At 34.1% G+C, this 16,402-nt stretch overlaps 4 protein-coding genes across 4 annotated transcripts; 3 read left to right on the forward strand and 1 right to left on the reverse strand.

Annotated features, from left to right (window-relative positions):
* Positions 1–24: 24 nt before the first annotated feature.
* LOC128395788 (transcription factor GATA-4-like) lies at positions 25–2,608 on the forward strand. Its single transcript, XM_053356271.1, has 2 exons — positions 25–1,076; positions 1,686–2,608. The coding sequence occupies exons 1-2, from the start codon at positions 570–572 to the stop codon at positions 2,319–2,321; spliced, it is 1,143 nt and encodes a 380-aa protein (XP_053212246.1). The 5' UTR covers positions 25–569; the 3' UTR covers positions 2,322–2,608.
* A 5,177-nt stretch (positions 2,609–7,785) lies between these two features.
* Positions 7,786–10,844, forward strand: LOC128395840 (importin subunit alpha-3-like). Its single transcript, XM_053356327.1, has one exon. It carries the CDS (start codon positions 8,214–8,216, stop codon positions 9,768–9,770), a length of 1,557 nt encoding a protein of 518 aa, XP_053212302.1. The 5' UTR covers positions 7,786–8,213; the 3' UTR covers positions 9,771–10,844.
* LOC128395841 (alanine--glyoxylate aminotransferase 2, mitochondrial-like) lies at positions 10,733–13,058 on the reverse strand. The gene is made up of 5 exons (XM_053356328.1): positions 12,775–13,058; positions 11,924–12,715; positions 11,782–11,854; positions 11,385–11,686; positions 10,733–11,287 (listed from the first exon to the last, which is right to left on the reverse strand). The coding sequence occupies exons 1-5, from the start codon at positions 12,916–12,918 to the stop codon at positions 11,087–11,089; spliced, it is 1,512 nt and encodes a 503-aa protein (XP_053212303.1). The 5' UTR covers positions 12,919–13,058; the 3' UTR covers positions 10,733–11,086.
* Positions 13,059–13,325: 267 nt separating this feature from the next.
* LOC128395842 (UV-stimulated scaffold protein A-like) lies at positions 13,326–16,160 on the forward strand. The gene is given in 5 exon segments (XM_053356329.1): positions 13,326–13,459; positions 13,634–14,229; positions 14,232–14,493; positions 14,531–14,894; positions 14,933–16,160. Coding segments are annotated over 4 exon segments (1,617 nt in total). The 5' UTR covers positions 13,326–13,459; positions 13,634–13,835; the 3' UTR covers positions 15,530–16,160.
* Positions 16,161–16,402: the final 242 nt, after the last annotated feature.

The following is a 16,402-nucleotide window of genomic DNA, read 5'->3' on the forward strand; positions in this document are numbered from 1 at the left end:
TCTCTCTCTCTCTATAATTCCCACTGATCTTTATAACCTCCTGATAGTGTTTGGTATCTACCAGAAAACGAATTTCTGTCCACCTTTTTTTCCTCATCTTCGACTTTTTCCTCTCTCTCTCTCTCTCTCTCATCCTTCTCATCTCTCTGTATCTCACTCTCTCTCTCTCATCCTTCTCATCTCTCTGTATCTCTCTCTCTCTCTCTCTTTCTCTTTCTTTCTCTGTCTTTTTCTGTTTGTTTCCATTAATTTACCTTTCGATATCATCATCAATATTTATCATCAGTTTTTGTCGTTCTTGTCGTCGTCATCATCATCTCATCTTTTACATCTCATCTCCTTCATCTTCATCACCATCGGCAACAGTAACTCCAACATCTTAATTAATTAATTATTACGACAGAGAGAAGAAAGTAAAAATTTCTTTATCTTGATTGTGATACTTATGTCGTTGTGAAGAGAAAAAGAAAGAAGAGAAAGAAAGTAAAAAAAAAAAGAAAAAGAAAGAGAAAAAAGAATTAGGAAAACAATTAGAATTGTTGGATTGTTCTAAATTGCTTTTCCATTCCATGGAGACATTTACCGAACAATTTATTCCACTTTATTCAACTGATGGTAATGATGGTACTTCCAATGGAACCAATGGAGATGGTGGTGGTGGTGGAAACGCCGGTGGAGGTGCAAGTGGAAACAACGGTGGTTCGAGTTCATCTGTGATCAATACAACGTCGACCGTTACTACGGCGACCGCTGCCGCCGCCGCCGCCGCTGCTGCTGCTGCTGCAGTGTCATTCAATTCAAACAATCCAACGATTAATCCTTATCAAGGTTACGCTATTTTTAATCAAGTTCATCATCATCCGATTGTCTCACCAAATGATTTGGGTCGACGGTTAATCAATGATATTGATAAATTTTCCTCCTCAGAGGGAAGAGAGTGTGTTAATTGTGGAGCGATACAAACACCGCTTTGGCGTCGCGATGGAACAGGTCACTATTTGTGCAATGCTTGTGGACTTTTTCATAAAATGAATGGTTACAATCGACCATTGGTCAAGAATCAAAGACGATTAACAGTAAGTTGTAAATTGATTTCCCACCATAATAATCAAAACACTCCATTTGATTATAATCGCTCATTTTGTTTTCTAATTGTTTCTTTTATCTTGCAAGTGGAAACAACGGTGGTTCGAGTTCATCTGTGATCAATACAACGTCGACCGTTACTACGGCGACCGCTGCCGCCGCCGCCGCCGCTGCTGCTGCTGCTGCAGTGTCATTCAATTCAAACAATCCAACGATTAATCCTTATCAAGGTTATGCTATTTTTAATCAAGTTCATCATCATCCGATTGTCTCACCAAATGATTTGGGTCGACGGTTAATCAATGATATTGATAAATTTTCCTCCTCAGAGGAAGAGAGTGTGGTGTGGAGCGATACAAACACCGCTTTGGCGTCGCGATGGAACAGGTCACTATTTGTGCAATGCTTGTGGACTTTTTCATAAAATGAATGGTTACAATCGACCATTGGTCAAGAATCAAAGACGATTAACAGTAAGTTGTAAATTGATTTCCCACCATAATAATCAAAACACTCCATTTGATTATAATCGCTCATTTTGTTTTCTAATTGTTTCTTTTATCTTTCTTGTGGTTGTTGTGTCCACTCCACTTTTCTAGAGCTCTTCTCGGCGAACGGGTCGTAAATGTGCAAACTGTGGGACGGCGGTCACTTCGTTATGGCGGTGTAACAGTAAAGGCGAATCGGTTTGCAACGCCTGCGGCTTATATTTCAAATTGCATAGTATCCCCAGGCCACTGACCATGAAGAAAGATTCAATTCAAACACGGAAAAGGAAACCGAAATCCCATCAATCAGGTGGAGGTGGCGGTGGACCATCACAACTACAAGTGCAGCTACAACACCAACACCATCAACAACAACAACAACAACAGGTTATCCAACATCATCATCAGCAACAACAACAACAACACCATCAATTGCAAACACATCAACTTCATCTTCATCAACAACATTCCTCTAATCATCATCATCATAATCAACAAAATCCTCATCATCACTCCCAACAATCAAATCAATTACAGGACAATGGTACCGATGGGCCAATATCCCTACAACTCCACCACCCCCAACCCTCAACTTTACAAAATCACCTTTTATCGTTATCAAAGGAACTGTTAATTACCAATGGTCAGCAAACTGTTATCCAATCACACCAATTAAATAATTCCAGTCTACAAGATGACCCTTCAGTCCCATTAGAATTAACCTCAACTAATCATTTCGACAATTAAGTCCACAATTGCAATAGCTTTTTATCAACGCAACTAATCAAATTAACAAAAACAAAACCTCAATTTACAATCAAATTTTAAAAGCAACAAAGTTGTTAACTTTTTAGTAACAATTTAACAAAACAATTGCGACAAAGGGTTAAAAAAGCAATTAATTTATCATTCAAAGCTTATTAATCAAAATTGTCAATTTGATCAATGATTTTTTAAGCGAAAAAAACCAATCAATTTGTATACAAACAATTTATTGTCTTTAATTATATTAACTTTTTTTTGTTAATCAAAAAGTATCAGCCGTTCGTTTAGAGTTTTATTATAAACGTTATTCTGTACAATAGTTGGTGTTTGTAAGGATAGTGGAGTTTGAACTTGGATTTGGTGTTTGGTGAAACGGGAATTACAAAGAAAATGACCAGTGGCCGTTTGTCTCCATAACGAAGTAGCAGTTGAAGCACAATTGACACAATCTCGACCCGTTGGGTCACTCAAATCCATTTCATTGTTATTCGCTACTTTAAGTGTTTTCAAGTCAACTAAAGTGGCAACAGTTTGATGCTGAGAGTGGGGAGATGATGAATTTGAAGATGAGTGTGCTTGTTGTTGTTGTTGCTGCTGATGCTGCTGTTGATGCTGCTGCTGGTGATGATGATGATGATGATGATGTTGTAGCTCAATTGGTTGACTGTGTTGTTGAAGAACTTGTAAATGTTGATGTTGCTGTTGTTGTTGATGAGAAAGTTGTTGAAGAGCGTGAATAGCAGCTACAGGAGATTGAACTTGATACCCATTGTTAGTTATAGAAATAATTTTAGCCTGATTAATACCGCCAACACCACCACCGACACCAACACCAACACTATCACCACCAAGAGTTGATCCAATATTTACACCACCACCACCGTTAACAATTGTACCAAAATGATTACCAAGATTATTGTGAAGTATATTAACATTACCACCGCCGTTTGAAACATAACCACCATTAGAAACACTTAATTGTTGCCCTTCGTTAGATAAATTTGCCAAATTGGCCCAAATAACTGAATTAATACCATGGGAAGCATCAGAGTTAATCCATTCATAGTTGATAACGGGATTTATTGTAGTTGTTGTATTCAAACTGGACATTGTCAGAATACTATCAGTTAGATGAACGGCTAATCTTATTTGATGTGAAAGATAAAAATAAGATATTAATTGTCTTACATCGATAATTTGATATTTTTAAGTTAAGAAAATCCAAAGGAGAGAGAGAAAGAGAGAGAGTAAAAAAGTAAGAAAATGACACAAACAGAGAGAAAGAGAGAGAGAGAGGATGGAAGCGAGGGATGAGGTAGATTAGTAACCGATAATTGTGAAGGTGATAACAATTGAATTGTTGGTTAATATAAAACAATAAATATTCATGACAATAATCAGAACTGTAGTTGTGATGTGACTAGAAAAAAAGAATGATACAAACTTGAATCACATAGAAAAGATAACAAAATAAAAAAGAGAACATTTTTTTCTATCAATTTTTGTTCTTCTTCCAAAACCAATCACCATTTTGATTTAATTCGTGTATCTAACGGACGATGAAAAGTATTAGATGAGAAAACACAAAAGGGCAAGAGAAAGAGAAAAAGAACAAAGGAGAAAGAGAATTAATAATCTAATCTAAATAAGATTTTATCTTGACCATAATGAGTCACCAAATCTTTTGATCTTTTAATTTCTCTTTCTTTTTCAATTCATTTCAAGAAATTGATGTGACCACAACAAAAAAGAAAGAGAGAAAGAAAGAGAAACAGAAAAGAATTTAACTAATGTTCTTTTCTAAATGTTATCTTCTGATTGTTTTTTCTTCTTCTTCTTCTTCTTTAGTCACTAATTGTCGTATTTCTCTTGTAAACTGAGAAAGAAAAGAAAAAAATAAATGTTGACTACAAAGAGAAAAGAGAAATTAAAAGTCAATAGATTTTCTTAATTTCCTCTCTTATCTTACATAGATTAACGGAGATTAACAAGAAAAGATATTAAAACAGTTTAAGATGATCGAGTTAATCTCACTTGACCATAGTAAGTGAACAAAGACAAGAAAGAAGAAGAAGAAGAGAAAAAATCAATCATAAGGGAATGAATTGGACAAACATTTGAAAGAGAAAAGAAAATTATTCAAATTATTCTGTTTCTCTCTCTCATGTTATAAATGAATAATCACAAAAAAAAGAAAGAGGAAGTTACAAAAGAGAGAAAATCAGAGCAATTAGAATAGCCAACAAATCGGTTACTTGTGGTCAAGATAAATCGTTTGAAAGATTAGATTATCTCTCTTTCTCTCTCTTTCCGTTTCTCCTTTTATCTTAATTAATCATCTCTATCAACACTAGATAAGTATTTATTTATAAGTAAAACTAAAAGATGATGATTGGTTTTGGAAGAGAAAAGAATAGAAAAAAAACTCTCTCTTTCTCTCTTTCTTTTTCTCCTCTCTTTCTCTGTTTTCTTTTGGTTCTCTCATTTTATATTCTTTTATATTCTCTCTCTCTCCCTCTTTCAGTTGATCCCAAGTTTTTTTTTTCATTTCTCTTGTTCTCTCGTTTCCACTGGTTGTGAATACACGATAAATATTTAATTGTTATCATCCTCGCAATTATCAGTGGTTACAATCTCATCTCTCACTTTCTCTCTCTCTCTCTCTCTCTTTCTGTCTTTGTGTTGCCCCCTTTCTTTATACCACCTTAAGAAATATCTATCCATCAGATTTAATAGATTAACTGTTCATCTAACTGATAGTATTCTGACAATGTCCAGTTTGAATACAACAACTACAATAAATCCCGTTATCAACTATGAATGGATTAACTCTGATGCTTCCCATGGTATTAATTCAGTTATTTGGGCCAATTTGGCAAATTTATCTAACGAAGGGCAACAATTAAGTGTTTCTAATGGTGGTTATGTTTCAAACGGCGGTGGTAATGTTAATATACTTCACAATAATCTTGGTAATCATTTTGGTACAATTGTTAACGGTGGTGGTGGTGTAAATATTGGATCAACTCTTGGTGGTGATAGTGTTGGTGTTGGTGTCGGTGGTGGTGTTGGCGGTATTAATCAGGCTAAAATTATTTCTATAACTAACAATGGGTATCAAGTTCAATCTCCTGTAGCTGCTATTCACGCTCTTCAACAACTTTCTCATCAACAACAACAGCAACATCAACATTTACAAGTTCTTCAACAACACAGTCAACCAATTGAGCTACAACATCATCATCATCATCATCATCACCAGCAGCAGCATCAACAGCAGCATCAACAGCATCAGCAGCAACAACAACAACAACAACAAGCACACTCATCTTCAAATTCATCATCTCCCCACTCTCAGCATCAAACTGTTGCCACTTTAGTTGACTTGAAAACACTTAAAGTAGCGAATAACAATGAAATGGATTTGAGTGACCCAACGGGTCGAGATTGTGTCAATTGTGCTTCAACTGCTACTTCGTTATGGAGACAAACGGCCACTGGTCATTTTCTTTGTAATTCCCGTTTCACCAAACACCAAATCCAAGTTCAAACTCCACTATCCTTACAAACACCAACCATTGTACAGAATAAAAACTCTAAACGAACGGCTGTAAGTAGATCTCTCAGAATTACCAATTGTTGCATTTATCGTATTATTGTAGCCAAGGAGAAAACAGATCCATTGATAACTATTTACACCTCCAACTCTTGAATGTGCAATTTTCTCAATCCAATAATTTCGTTCTTTTGTAATCTAAATATCAAAAGTTATGATGACGAAATTGATAATGGCAATGAGAACCAGAGTAACAATAATAAAATCAACGATTCCAATGAAGCTTCAAATCCCAACGACAACAACAACAACAATAATATTAATAGTACAAATAATGGTAATAATTTAACGAATACAATTAACGATAATCAACTTGACGATTCTCAAATCAATCAAACCCAACAAACAAATGGTGATGAAATTAGCCACCAAATAGCATCAAATGATAATTCAAACAATTCAACAGGTAATATTCAAATTACCAACGCCGATTCCAATAATCCATCTGATGGATCCAATAGCAATTCAATTGGCAGCAATGTAGTTGATTAATATACTTTTATTATTATCATTACAATTGAATCAACTATGCAAATATAATCAAAAAGTCATTAATAACAAGGGTGATAATATTTTTCGTTAATCCAAAGTAAATTAACTAATTGAGCTACTGAAACAGTAGCTTTATCAATTCAGCATCCTGATTATTTTCACTCTTTAGAAACTTTTCAAGAAATATTTCTAATTGTTTCCCCCTTTTTTTTTATACCAACAATTAACAAATTTTGATATACTAAAATTATTTATCCTTCTTTGTAACTACAATTAACAGCAAATTTTTTGTTCTAACTTATAATTAATTAACAATTAATTTATTCCTCAGATCTATTTTTTTTTCTTCCTCTTCTCTCATAAGCAAACACAATTAAAACATTTATTATTATACAGTTTTGCTGACAAATCGTAATTAACTATTCTGTTTATCTCAAAAGTGAATCAATGTCTTCTCATTAGAAATTATTGTAAAATCAAAGACAGAAAATGTAAATTAAAATGATTAAGACAAAAATTATTCTATTAAAACAAAAAGCAATTAAAATTATTAAAACAATTAACTGAATTTATCCATTGAATGGACAAGAAATTAATTTTACTCTCTATGGGAAATTTTAAATTGTTAATCACTTGAAAATTATCAAAACTCAACATTGGAATAAGAAATCAACAAGATGAGGAAGGAAAAGAAGATGAAAAAGATGATAGATTTTTTTTCTCAATGAAATTTTCGAAAACTGAATTCTATCAATCGATTCATTGAACAATTCAAGATTACTACTGAACGGAACTGATTTCTAATTATGATCTAACTGCCTCAGGCTCTTTGAGGTTATCGCTATCAAAAGCAACTCTTGATAACGAAACTTAATCTGATAACAATTCAATTAGTTGGATAATAATTTATTCATTTACATAAGTAGCAATTAAACTTGGAGAACATGAGACTTTGGTTCTGTTAATTCTAACGAATTTATGATATTTACTCAATTATATTGAAATATTTTCGAAATCAATTGGATCGACTTGCAGATAATGGAATTAATTTAATCAATGGTCGAATCCCTCGAAAAGAGATCGAAAAGATCATTTTCTTTTTCTCGATTCTTCTAATTCGAAAAACAATCCGTCACCTCGACGATGATTTCTAACAACGGGATGAGAATCTCCTCATGTATTAGAAATTTGCAATTCTCAAAATCATCAAATAATTTGATTCAAATTTCCATCGAATTTACTTGAAATTTTATTCTTTGAAATTCTCTTGGTGGTTCCATCTGGCGGCGAAAAAGAAAATTGTTGTTGATCGTTTTTCTTCTTGAATGTCTTTCTTTCTGCTTTTGGATAAACAGAAATCACTCTCTTTTTTACTTTCTTTTGTTTGGTGAGTTTATTTGAAAATCTCTTTCTGTTTTTCTCTTTCTTTCTCAGAATATCTTTATCTTCATACAATTGTTATCACCAATTTCATCTTCATCACCACCTTTATCATCATCATATTCCAACTGAGTAGAGACAAAGAAAAAAATAAAGTCCATTGATCTTGTTTAATTCGATAAGATTTCCTTTTGTTTGTTTGCATCATTTTTTTCTCTCTCTCTCTCTTTCTCTCACTATCATCATTTATAATCGGTTGTTTTCTTGAAATCTGTGGTTTCAAATTGTAAGTGTAGTGGCATCGCCTCTCTCTTTCTCTCAATTGCTCTGGTTGGTTTTCTTTTTACCTGTTGATATACACCGAAACACATATTCATACACACATCATGGCTTCGGATGGTTTTAGCCGGAAAATGCGTCTCAATAATTTTAAGAATCGTGGTAAGGATGCAGAAGAGATGAGACGTCGTCGGAATGAGCAAACAGTTGAATTGAGGAAGAATAAGCGTGAAGAGTCAATCCTTAAGAGACGAAATGTACCAATAACGGATGCACCCGTGGACACCGATGATGAACAATGGAGATCAACCTTCAGCAGTTTAACGGAGATTGTTGCAAGTGCCGCATGTGGTCAACTTGAGGCTAAATTAAATGCGGTGCGAGCGGCTCGTAAGCTGCTCTCAAGTGATAAAAATCCACCCATCGATGAGCTAATTGGTTCGGGTATATTACCAATTTTAGTTGAATGTTTAAAACATACAGATTCCCAATTACAGTTTGAAGCGGCTTGGGCATTAACCAATATTGCCAGTGGTACATCAGAACAGACTCAAGCCGTTGTTGAATCAGGTGCTGTGCCCATTTTTCTGGATCTTCTTCACTCTTCAAGTGATAATGTCTGTGAACAAGCGGTTTGGGCTTTAGGTAATATTATCGGTGATGGTCCCCGACTTCGAGACTATTGTATCAAATTGGGTGTAGTTAAGCCTCTTCTATCACTAATTGAACCTGAAATGGCTTTATCATTTTTACGCAATGTAACCTGGGTAATTGTTAATCTTTGCCGGAATAAAGATCCACCACCACCAATAGAAACCATCCAGGAGCTTCTTCCAGCTTTAGCTTACCTGATTCACCATGCAGATATTACAATTTTGGTTGATACAGTTTGGGCCTTGTCCTATTTAACCGATGGTGGAAATGAACAGATTCAATTAGTTATTGACTGTGGAATTGTTTCCAACCTTGTACCACTTTTGTGTCATAAAGAAGTTAAAGTTCAAACAGCAGCTCTACGTGCTGTTGGTAATATAGTTACCGGTACCGATGAACAAACTCAGGCTGTTCTAAATTGTAAAGCATTAAGCTATTTTCCTGCTCTCCTTGAACATCCAAAAGAAAAGATTAACAAAGAAGCTGTTTGGTTTTTATCCAATGTTACCGCTGGTAATCAACAACAAATTCAGGCAATCATTGACGCTAACCTAATTCCTGGTATAATCCGACATCTTGCCCGAGGTGATTTTCAAACGCAACGTGAAGCAGCCTGGGCGATAACCAATATGACCATTTCAGGAAACAAAGGACAAATTGAATACCTTGTCTCTCATGAAGTGATCGCACCAATGTGTGATCTATTATCGGTTAAAGATGTTCAAATACTTCAAGTGGTCTTGGATGGACTGATGAATATACTAAAAATGGCGGGTAAAAATTTCTATCCCGTTGCTGATCAGATAGAGAAATGTGGTGGTCTAGATAAGATTGAACTTTTACAAAATCATGATAATCCTGATATTTATAGACTTTCCTATGAAATAATTGACTCATTTTTCTCAGATGATAATGATGAAGATGCCTCACTTGTACCAACATCTAATGATGGTACCGGATTTCAATTTGGTAATGCCAATACACTTCCCGATAAAAGATTTAACTTTTGATCTTGATGATGATATTGAACCATAACAAACAAAGTACATAAATATAACAACAACATCAACAACCGATATCAACTTCGCTAGCAACAGAAAATCAAGCAAAGAAAATTCATCAATCCTAAAAATCAAAAGACAAGACCCAACCCAACCCAACCAATTGGAATGGAACTTAAATTGTCTCATCACTGGGCAATTGTGAAATTTGACATCAAAGTTGCGGAATAATTATAACCTTCTAATTGGTCAACTCTGATTTTCTCTCTACATCTCCCACTCCCACTCTCTCTCTCTCTCCAATTTCCTTAGCCTTTTTTCAGCTATAAAATGCTGATTTATTTCTGAAATCGAGAAATTTTCTCGTAACAGTCAGAGTTACATAGATGATGACGCATATATATTCCAAAAACAAAACATCAGCAATTAAGCAAACAAAGCACATGATGAACTTGCCTAATTAGTAATCCATCTTTGCTTGATTTTTTCTCTCCTCTCATTTTTCTCTCACTTTCTCTCTCTCTCTCTCTCACACATACATACACATTAAGCTTTTCACGAGCTTTCTGTCGATCTTAAATCAATCGCTCTAATTGTAAGAAAAAGAAAAACTTAATATTTATAAATTAAGATTAACAAAAATTGTACGTAAATTTAAAGACAATTAAGAATTGGAATATATACTCCATCTATGTAAATCTGATTGAAATTCTGTGTTATTCAAATTTCAATTCCTCCTCTTATCATTTCCTTTTCCTTTACTTATATTATTTTTTTTTCTCCCAAAACTCTCCGCCAAATCGACCGCCGCCACCACCACTACACCTCCCATATGATTTTCTGTGTATTTGTAGACAAAGATTGTGACAATTTGTTTTCTCCATTATAAGAAAACAAAACAAATTGATTACGATGGACATGGATTCCTCCGACAAACTTGAAACCCTCATCACAATTAACCAAACTAAACCTTGATGATGAAAACCACAAATGTGTTTTTTTTAATTAACAATCTAATTAACCAACAAGATTCCCTTTGCCTACACAAAAACAAATATAAACAAGAAATTAAGGTTGACCATAGTTGAAATTGTTTCTCATTTTTCTTTCCGTTTCTCTGTTTTCACCTTTAATTTACCAAATTAACTTGTTAATATTTAATCAATCAATTCGATCAAATTGTTAATTGCTCATAGAAAATCAAGTCTCTAATTACAATCGGCCCTCGGTGTTATCGCGATACTTTTTTTTTCCTCTCAATGTTCGGGTTACATATAAAATTATTTTTCGCCACGAATTTAGATGATTAATTGTGGAGTAATTGGTCAATCAACATGTCGATAAGTTGAGAAAATGTGGTCAGCGATCTGAAGAGTAACATCAACATCGGCAGCGGACAAACACATCGGCGGTGTGATTCTGATTACGCTCCCAGAAGGTCCGCCCTTACCAATTAGAAGTCCATTGTCTTTAAATTGTTCAAGTATCGAAGCGAATCCTTTAGGATCGATTGGTTTCTTCGTCTCCTGTGTCCAAGACGATTGGTCATCGAAAGGAAATGTACAAATTGTCCATGGATTAATATTCAATATCGATTTAATTGTTCGACAAACTTTCACTCACCTTATCCTTTACTAATTCTATTCCAATCATTAGGCCTTTACCTCGAACATCGCCAATTACGTCGGGATATTTATCACGAAGTTTTCCAAGGCCAATAAGTAATTTCTTTCCTTGGATCGAACTGTTTTCTTGCATTTTCTCATCGTCGATTATGTCAATCACTTCAGAGCCAATTCGACAAGCCAACGGATTACCACCAAAGGTATTAAAAAATAGCGCTTTCTTCATGGACGAAGCGATTTCCTCGCTGGTTACAACGGCCGCTAACGGGAAACCGTTACCAATTCCTTTGGCCATGGTAACTGATTTTATCGAAAGGAAAAAAATTCAAAAATAAAAGAAAAACTTGAGAAAGTTAAAAGATGAAAATCTCTCTCATTGTCCTGTTTAAACTGACCGATATCTGGAACTATTCCATGAGCCTGAAATCCCCAATAATGAGTTCCCGTTCTGCCGAATCCTGTTTGAACCTTAATTCCAATAAGAATCAATTAACTTATTAACCGATTGAACAATTGATCGGATTGAATTTTTCTTACCTCATCAGAGATAAATAATCCACCTTGTTGTTTAATCTTCTCATAAGCTTTTGAGATATAATTAGATGGAAATTGAACAAAACCACCGACACCGAGTATCGATTCAACAATGAATCCTGCGATTCTACCTTTTGGTACTACGGTTGTTAGAACTTGATCAAGGTCTTGGATATATTTATCTGATGCTTGACAATTATCCCCCGATGGACAATCACAATCACGAGTTGTTTGAATTAACGAGTCCCGACATTTTGATCCACCAAAACGACCTTGATATGGATCAGGACAAGTTGTATGATGGAATCCAGGTAAACCTGGTATTGGATATTTCCAGGTACCAATACCACCCAAAGCCATGGTATTCGGTGAGCAACCATGGTAACAATTTCTCAAGGAGATCATCTCATAAGATTGGGTGTGAAGTCGAGCCAATAAGATGGCGAATTCATTTGCCTCAGAACCAGAATTACAAAAGAAAACGTTATTCAATTGAGAAGGAAATTTTCCCAACAATTTATCGGTGAATCGGTAAATCTCATCGTAAACATAAAGGGAACTCGTGTGCCAAAGTTTACCCGCTTGATCGGTCAAAGCCTTTACCAATCTATCGTGACAATGACCTACACTTGTGGTCACTATTCCGCCGAAAAGGTCCAAATATTGGCGACCCTTTTCATCCCAAACATATTGCATCTTCCCTTGGACCAGAATCGGTGGATTCTGGTAGATTGTAAGTAAACATGGATTCAAATGTTTACCATGAACTTTCCTGATCTTCTCAAGGTTCCAAGTCTATTAAGACAATAACAATTAACCATCAGTCAAATCAACGATCTTAATTGTTAACTTACCTCATAAGTTGCCGGTTTAAAGTTCCTAAGCTCTGGTAGTTTAAATTGACTGGAAAAATATCTCAATGCTAATTTAGACACTGAGTTAATCACAGATCTTGAAGTTAACATATGATGATGATTTAAATTGAGTCCAAATTTCATTATTAACAATCAAATATTAATTGGCAACGATTAACAAACAACAACAACAACAATAAGATTGATTGAGTAAAGTGGACACATTAATTATGAACAATTATCAACACTCAACATTAATCTATGTGTATACTTTGATTGATTGATTGTTGATTACAAAAAAACTATAGATTGATTGTTAATAACAATTAACAAATAAAAACAAAGGTAACAATATAACAATGGTGAAGACAATACAATCCAACGGAAAGAATTAAAGTTTTACATGTTGGATACAAAAGGATTAAGATAATTATCGATCAGCAATTGTAATTAGATTATTTTTGAGATGATCAATTAGACTTAATTGTCGATTGATTTGAAAGAAATCAAAAGATTTTCTCATTTTTTGGTTAATCGTTTCGAGCGCCACAAATTTTATCTCATCTTTTGATCACCAGTTTTTTGTTTTTCTTTCAACTTGTTTACATTTTCATCACAATTTAAATTGTTCCCATGTTTTAATTGCAGTTAATTGTTCTAGAGCAACAATTAGATTTTCTAAATGGTAATTAAGATCTATTTTATCTTACTCTTCATTTAGATCAATAGTTTATTCAATTCGTGGTTATGTTGTTTTTTTTCATGGGGAATTTGAATTGTTTTCAATTTTCATTTTTTCTATTCTCTTTTTTTAGACTAATTAAATCTGATTGTTTTTGTTTTTCTTCTTGTTTAATAGATTAATTTGGTTTCTCTCCATCATACTGATTAACTGACCATCAGTTTTCATGTGCCTTTTAATTGGATCCATTGAAGTGACATCGATAACATTGATTACAATGTTTTTCCTATGATGTTTGTTATTACTTATCATTGATTGTTATGGATTAGATTTTGATTGTCTTTGGATTTGATCTTTTTTCTGATTATCTTTTTGAACAATGTTTTCTAATAACAATCAAGAGGTTGGAGCATTGGTTGAAAAGATAACCACCTCTGGTCGAAAGGATCTTGACCAAGAATCATGGGAAAAGCTTAAACTGATCTGTAAACAAGAAGGTGATTCAGTTGTGGAGCAAATTTTTCACATGTTAACCTTTCAACTGTCCCGAGGTCATTCACAGATACGATTTTGTACCTTACTATTAATCGATGAGCTTTTCCGGCGATCTCATTGTTTCCGAAATCTTTTACTTCGTCACGACCATTTAAATAATTTCGTTGAACTAACCTTAGGATTGAATGAAGAGAAACCTTTACCTCCACCAAAGGCCTGGGCCAAAGACTTGAAAAAAAAGTCCATCGAGTGTATTGACTTTTGGCACGATAAGTTCAAAGAGGATATCCATCATTGAAGAGTTTATATTCCCACTTTTCAACTAATTGTATCAATTTCCGTCAACGGGAGATAGTCCGTCAAAATGAGAGAGCTGCAGTTGAAGCGGAGAGACAACGAGAATTGGAAACATTGAAGAGAAAGATGGAAAGAGTTAATCAAAGATTCGGTGAAATTAAAAGTTCATGTGAATCTCATATCGTTCAAATACTCAGTTGTTTCCAACTCTTGTATCCTGATATTCAAAAGGAAGATATTTTCAGGTATTCTGACAACTTTTCCTTAGAAATTCAACTTGAGGTTAACTAACTGTTCAGTAGAGGATTCAGAAATCTCGATAATCTGATCAGATGTACCGGTTACAGTTCGACCTTATATCGAAATTGTCAAAGATTCGGACAATGAAGGAGTTATTCAAAATCTTAAAGATGTTTATCATGATATTGTTACTCATGGATTACCAAAGATTAAGACAATTTTAAAAGATATGGCGGAAGGACCAGAATTTTGTAAAGATGAGATGAAAGAAGCGATTGATTTGAAAAGTAAACTGTTAATCGCGATACAAAAGTTCATTGAGTTAAAAATAATCGATAAGCCGATTGACGAGGATCAAGAGTCTGAATCAAAGGATAAAAAAGTAAATTCATCTGGAAACTTGAAGGTGGAAAATCTGATAACAATGATGATGAAGATACCGAGGAGGAGGACGAGGAGGAAGAAGATGATGAATTTGAGGAGGTACAAGAAAAGGAAGGACTCGAATCGATTATCCCTCAACATCGACTCAAAGAATATGGTATTAATCCTGGAGTGGAAATCGATCCTAATCAACCATGTTCTTCTCGAAGTTCAACTGGTACCATGTGTAAAGCTCCATTGCCGAATGGTAAACTATGTCCTCGCCGTGATGCTCGAAAATGTCCCTTCCATGGTCGTATTATACCTCGAAATGAAATGGGTGAACCTTTGAACGAAGAAGATAAAAAAACTGTCGAACCAAAGAAATCACCGGATGAGGAAGTTCCTGATTGGCAAGATCCAGAATATTTAAAAGACTTAGAAGCTCAAATTGGAATTGATCTAACGGTTCATAAGAAAGTTAAAGGTCAAAAGAAACGAATCAAAGTGAAAACACTTCAAGACATTAAAACTTGCGACGAAACACCAAGGAAACGATTGAAGAGGCGAATCTTCAACAAAGATGCTCAAGAAAGATTAGCTCGAGATCTTGATCATATTGATGAACGGAGATCACTACAGTTTGAAGATCAATGGAATTACGCTCTCAACAATTAACCAAATATGCAAATTCACCAATCACCAGAAAGCTAATTGAAATACTACCAATCATTAAAATACCAACAAAATTATCGTTGGTTAATTTTAGTGTTTATTTTTACTCATCTATCAAGACCAAAAGGAGTAGGAGGAAGATGATTAAAGATACCATCATCTTTATATCCTCATCATCTTCATCATCATGTAAACACAGAGAGGAAACTAAATGATAAATAATTTTAATGTTATACAATTAGAAAGAAAATCGATAAAACTTTCAGGCCTAACCTGTTATCCACCAAAGTTGGTAAAAAGGATGAGGATGGAGAAGAGGAAATGATGATTAAAAAAAGAAAAGGTTATAAAAATATTTTCTAATTATGATAATTAATGTGGAAAGAAATTAATCTTTAAATAAGGCAAACCACTAATTGACTTGTAAATTGTATATTCAGCTGATCAGTTTATTGGAAAAACAGGAAAAACGAAATATAGTTAAAAGTTTTTCGAGTAAATTAATCACACTGATTTAATTATCTTCCAGTTTTCTTACAAACCTACTTGTGCTGTTTTTTAATCTGTATCATAACATTAATTCTGGTTAATTGTCTTCGTTTTGTAACAAAGTTAATATAATAATTTCCTCATCTTTTTTATGTTATATCATTTAGTTATAAATACAATTGATATGATTTATGATTTTGGTGCAAATGTTGAAAAGTGCCAATAAAAATATTTCCTAATTATGATAATTAATTTGGAAAGAAATTAATCTTTAAATAAGTCAAACCACTAATTGACTTGTAAAACAGACCACGAATATTAATAGTACCATTTGAAATGGTTCGAGCGACTGAGAATATTTTTATTTTTTAATTCCTTCTTCTCGGA

This window comes from Panonychus citri, unplaced genomic scaffold (genome assembly GCF_014898815.1).
Source record: "Panonychus citri isolate SS breed McGregor unplaced genomic scaffold, ASM1489881v1 Contig00141, whole genome shotgun sequence".
NCBI lineage: Eukaryota > Metazoa > Arthropoda > Arachnida > Trombidiformes > Tetranychidae > Panonychus > Panonychus citri.

Excerpts from the sequence above, each read along its gene's own strand:
- LOC128395841 (XM_053356328.1), bottom strand. The coding sequence starts at position 12,918 with ATGAAATTTGGACTCAATTTAAATCATCATCATATGTTAACTTCAAGA. Across the intron at positions 12,716-12,774 it reads TTAAACCGGCAACTTATGAG|ACTTGGAACCTTGAGAAGAT; the intron begins GTAAGTTAACAA and ends TTGTCTTAATAG. Across the intron at positions 11,288-11,384 it reads TAGAATTAGTAAAGGATAAG|GAGACGAAGAAACCAATCGA; the intron begins GTGAGTGAAAGT and ends TCTTGGACACAG.
- LOC128395788 (XM_053356271.1), top strand. The coding sequence starts at position 570 with ATGGAGACATTTACCGAACAATTTATTCCACTTTATTCAACTGATGGT. Across the intron at positions 1,077-1,685 it reads AGAATCAAAGACGATTAACA|AGCTCTTCTCGGCGAACGGG; the intron begins GTAAGTTGTAAA and ends CCACTTTTCTAG.
- LOC128395840 (XM_053356327.1), top strand. The coding sequence starts at position 8,214 with ATGGCTTCGGATGGTTTTAGCCGGAAAATGCGTCTCAATAATTTTAAG.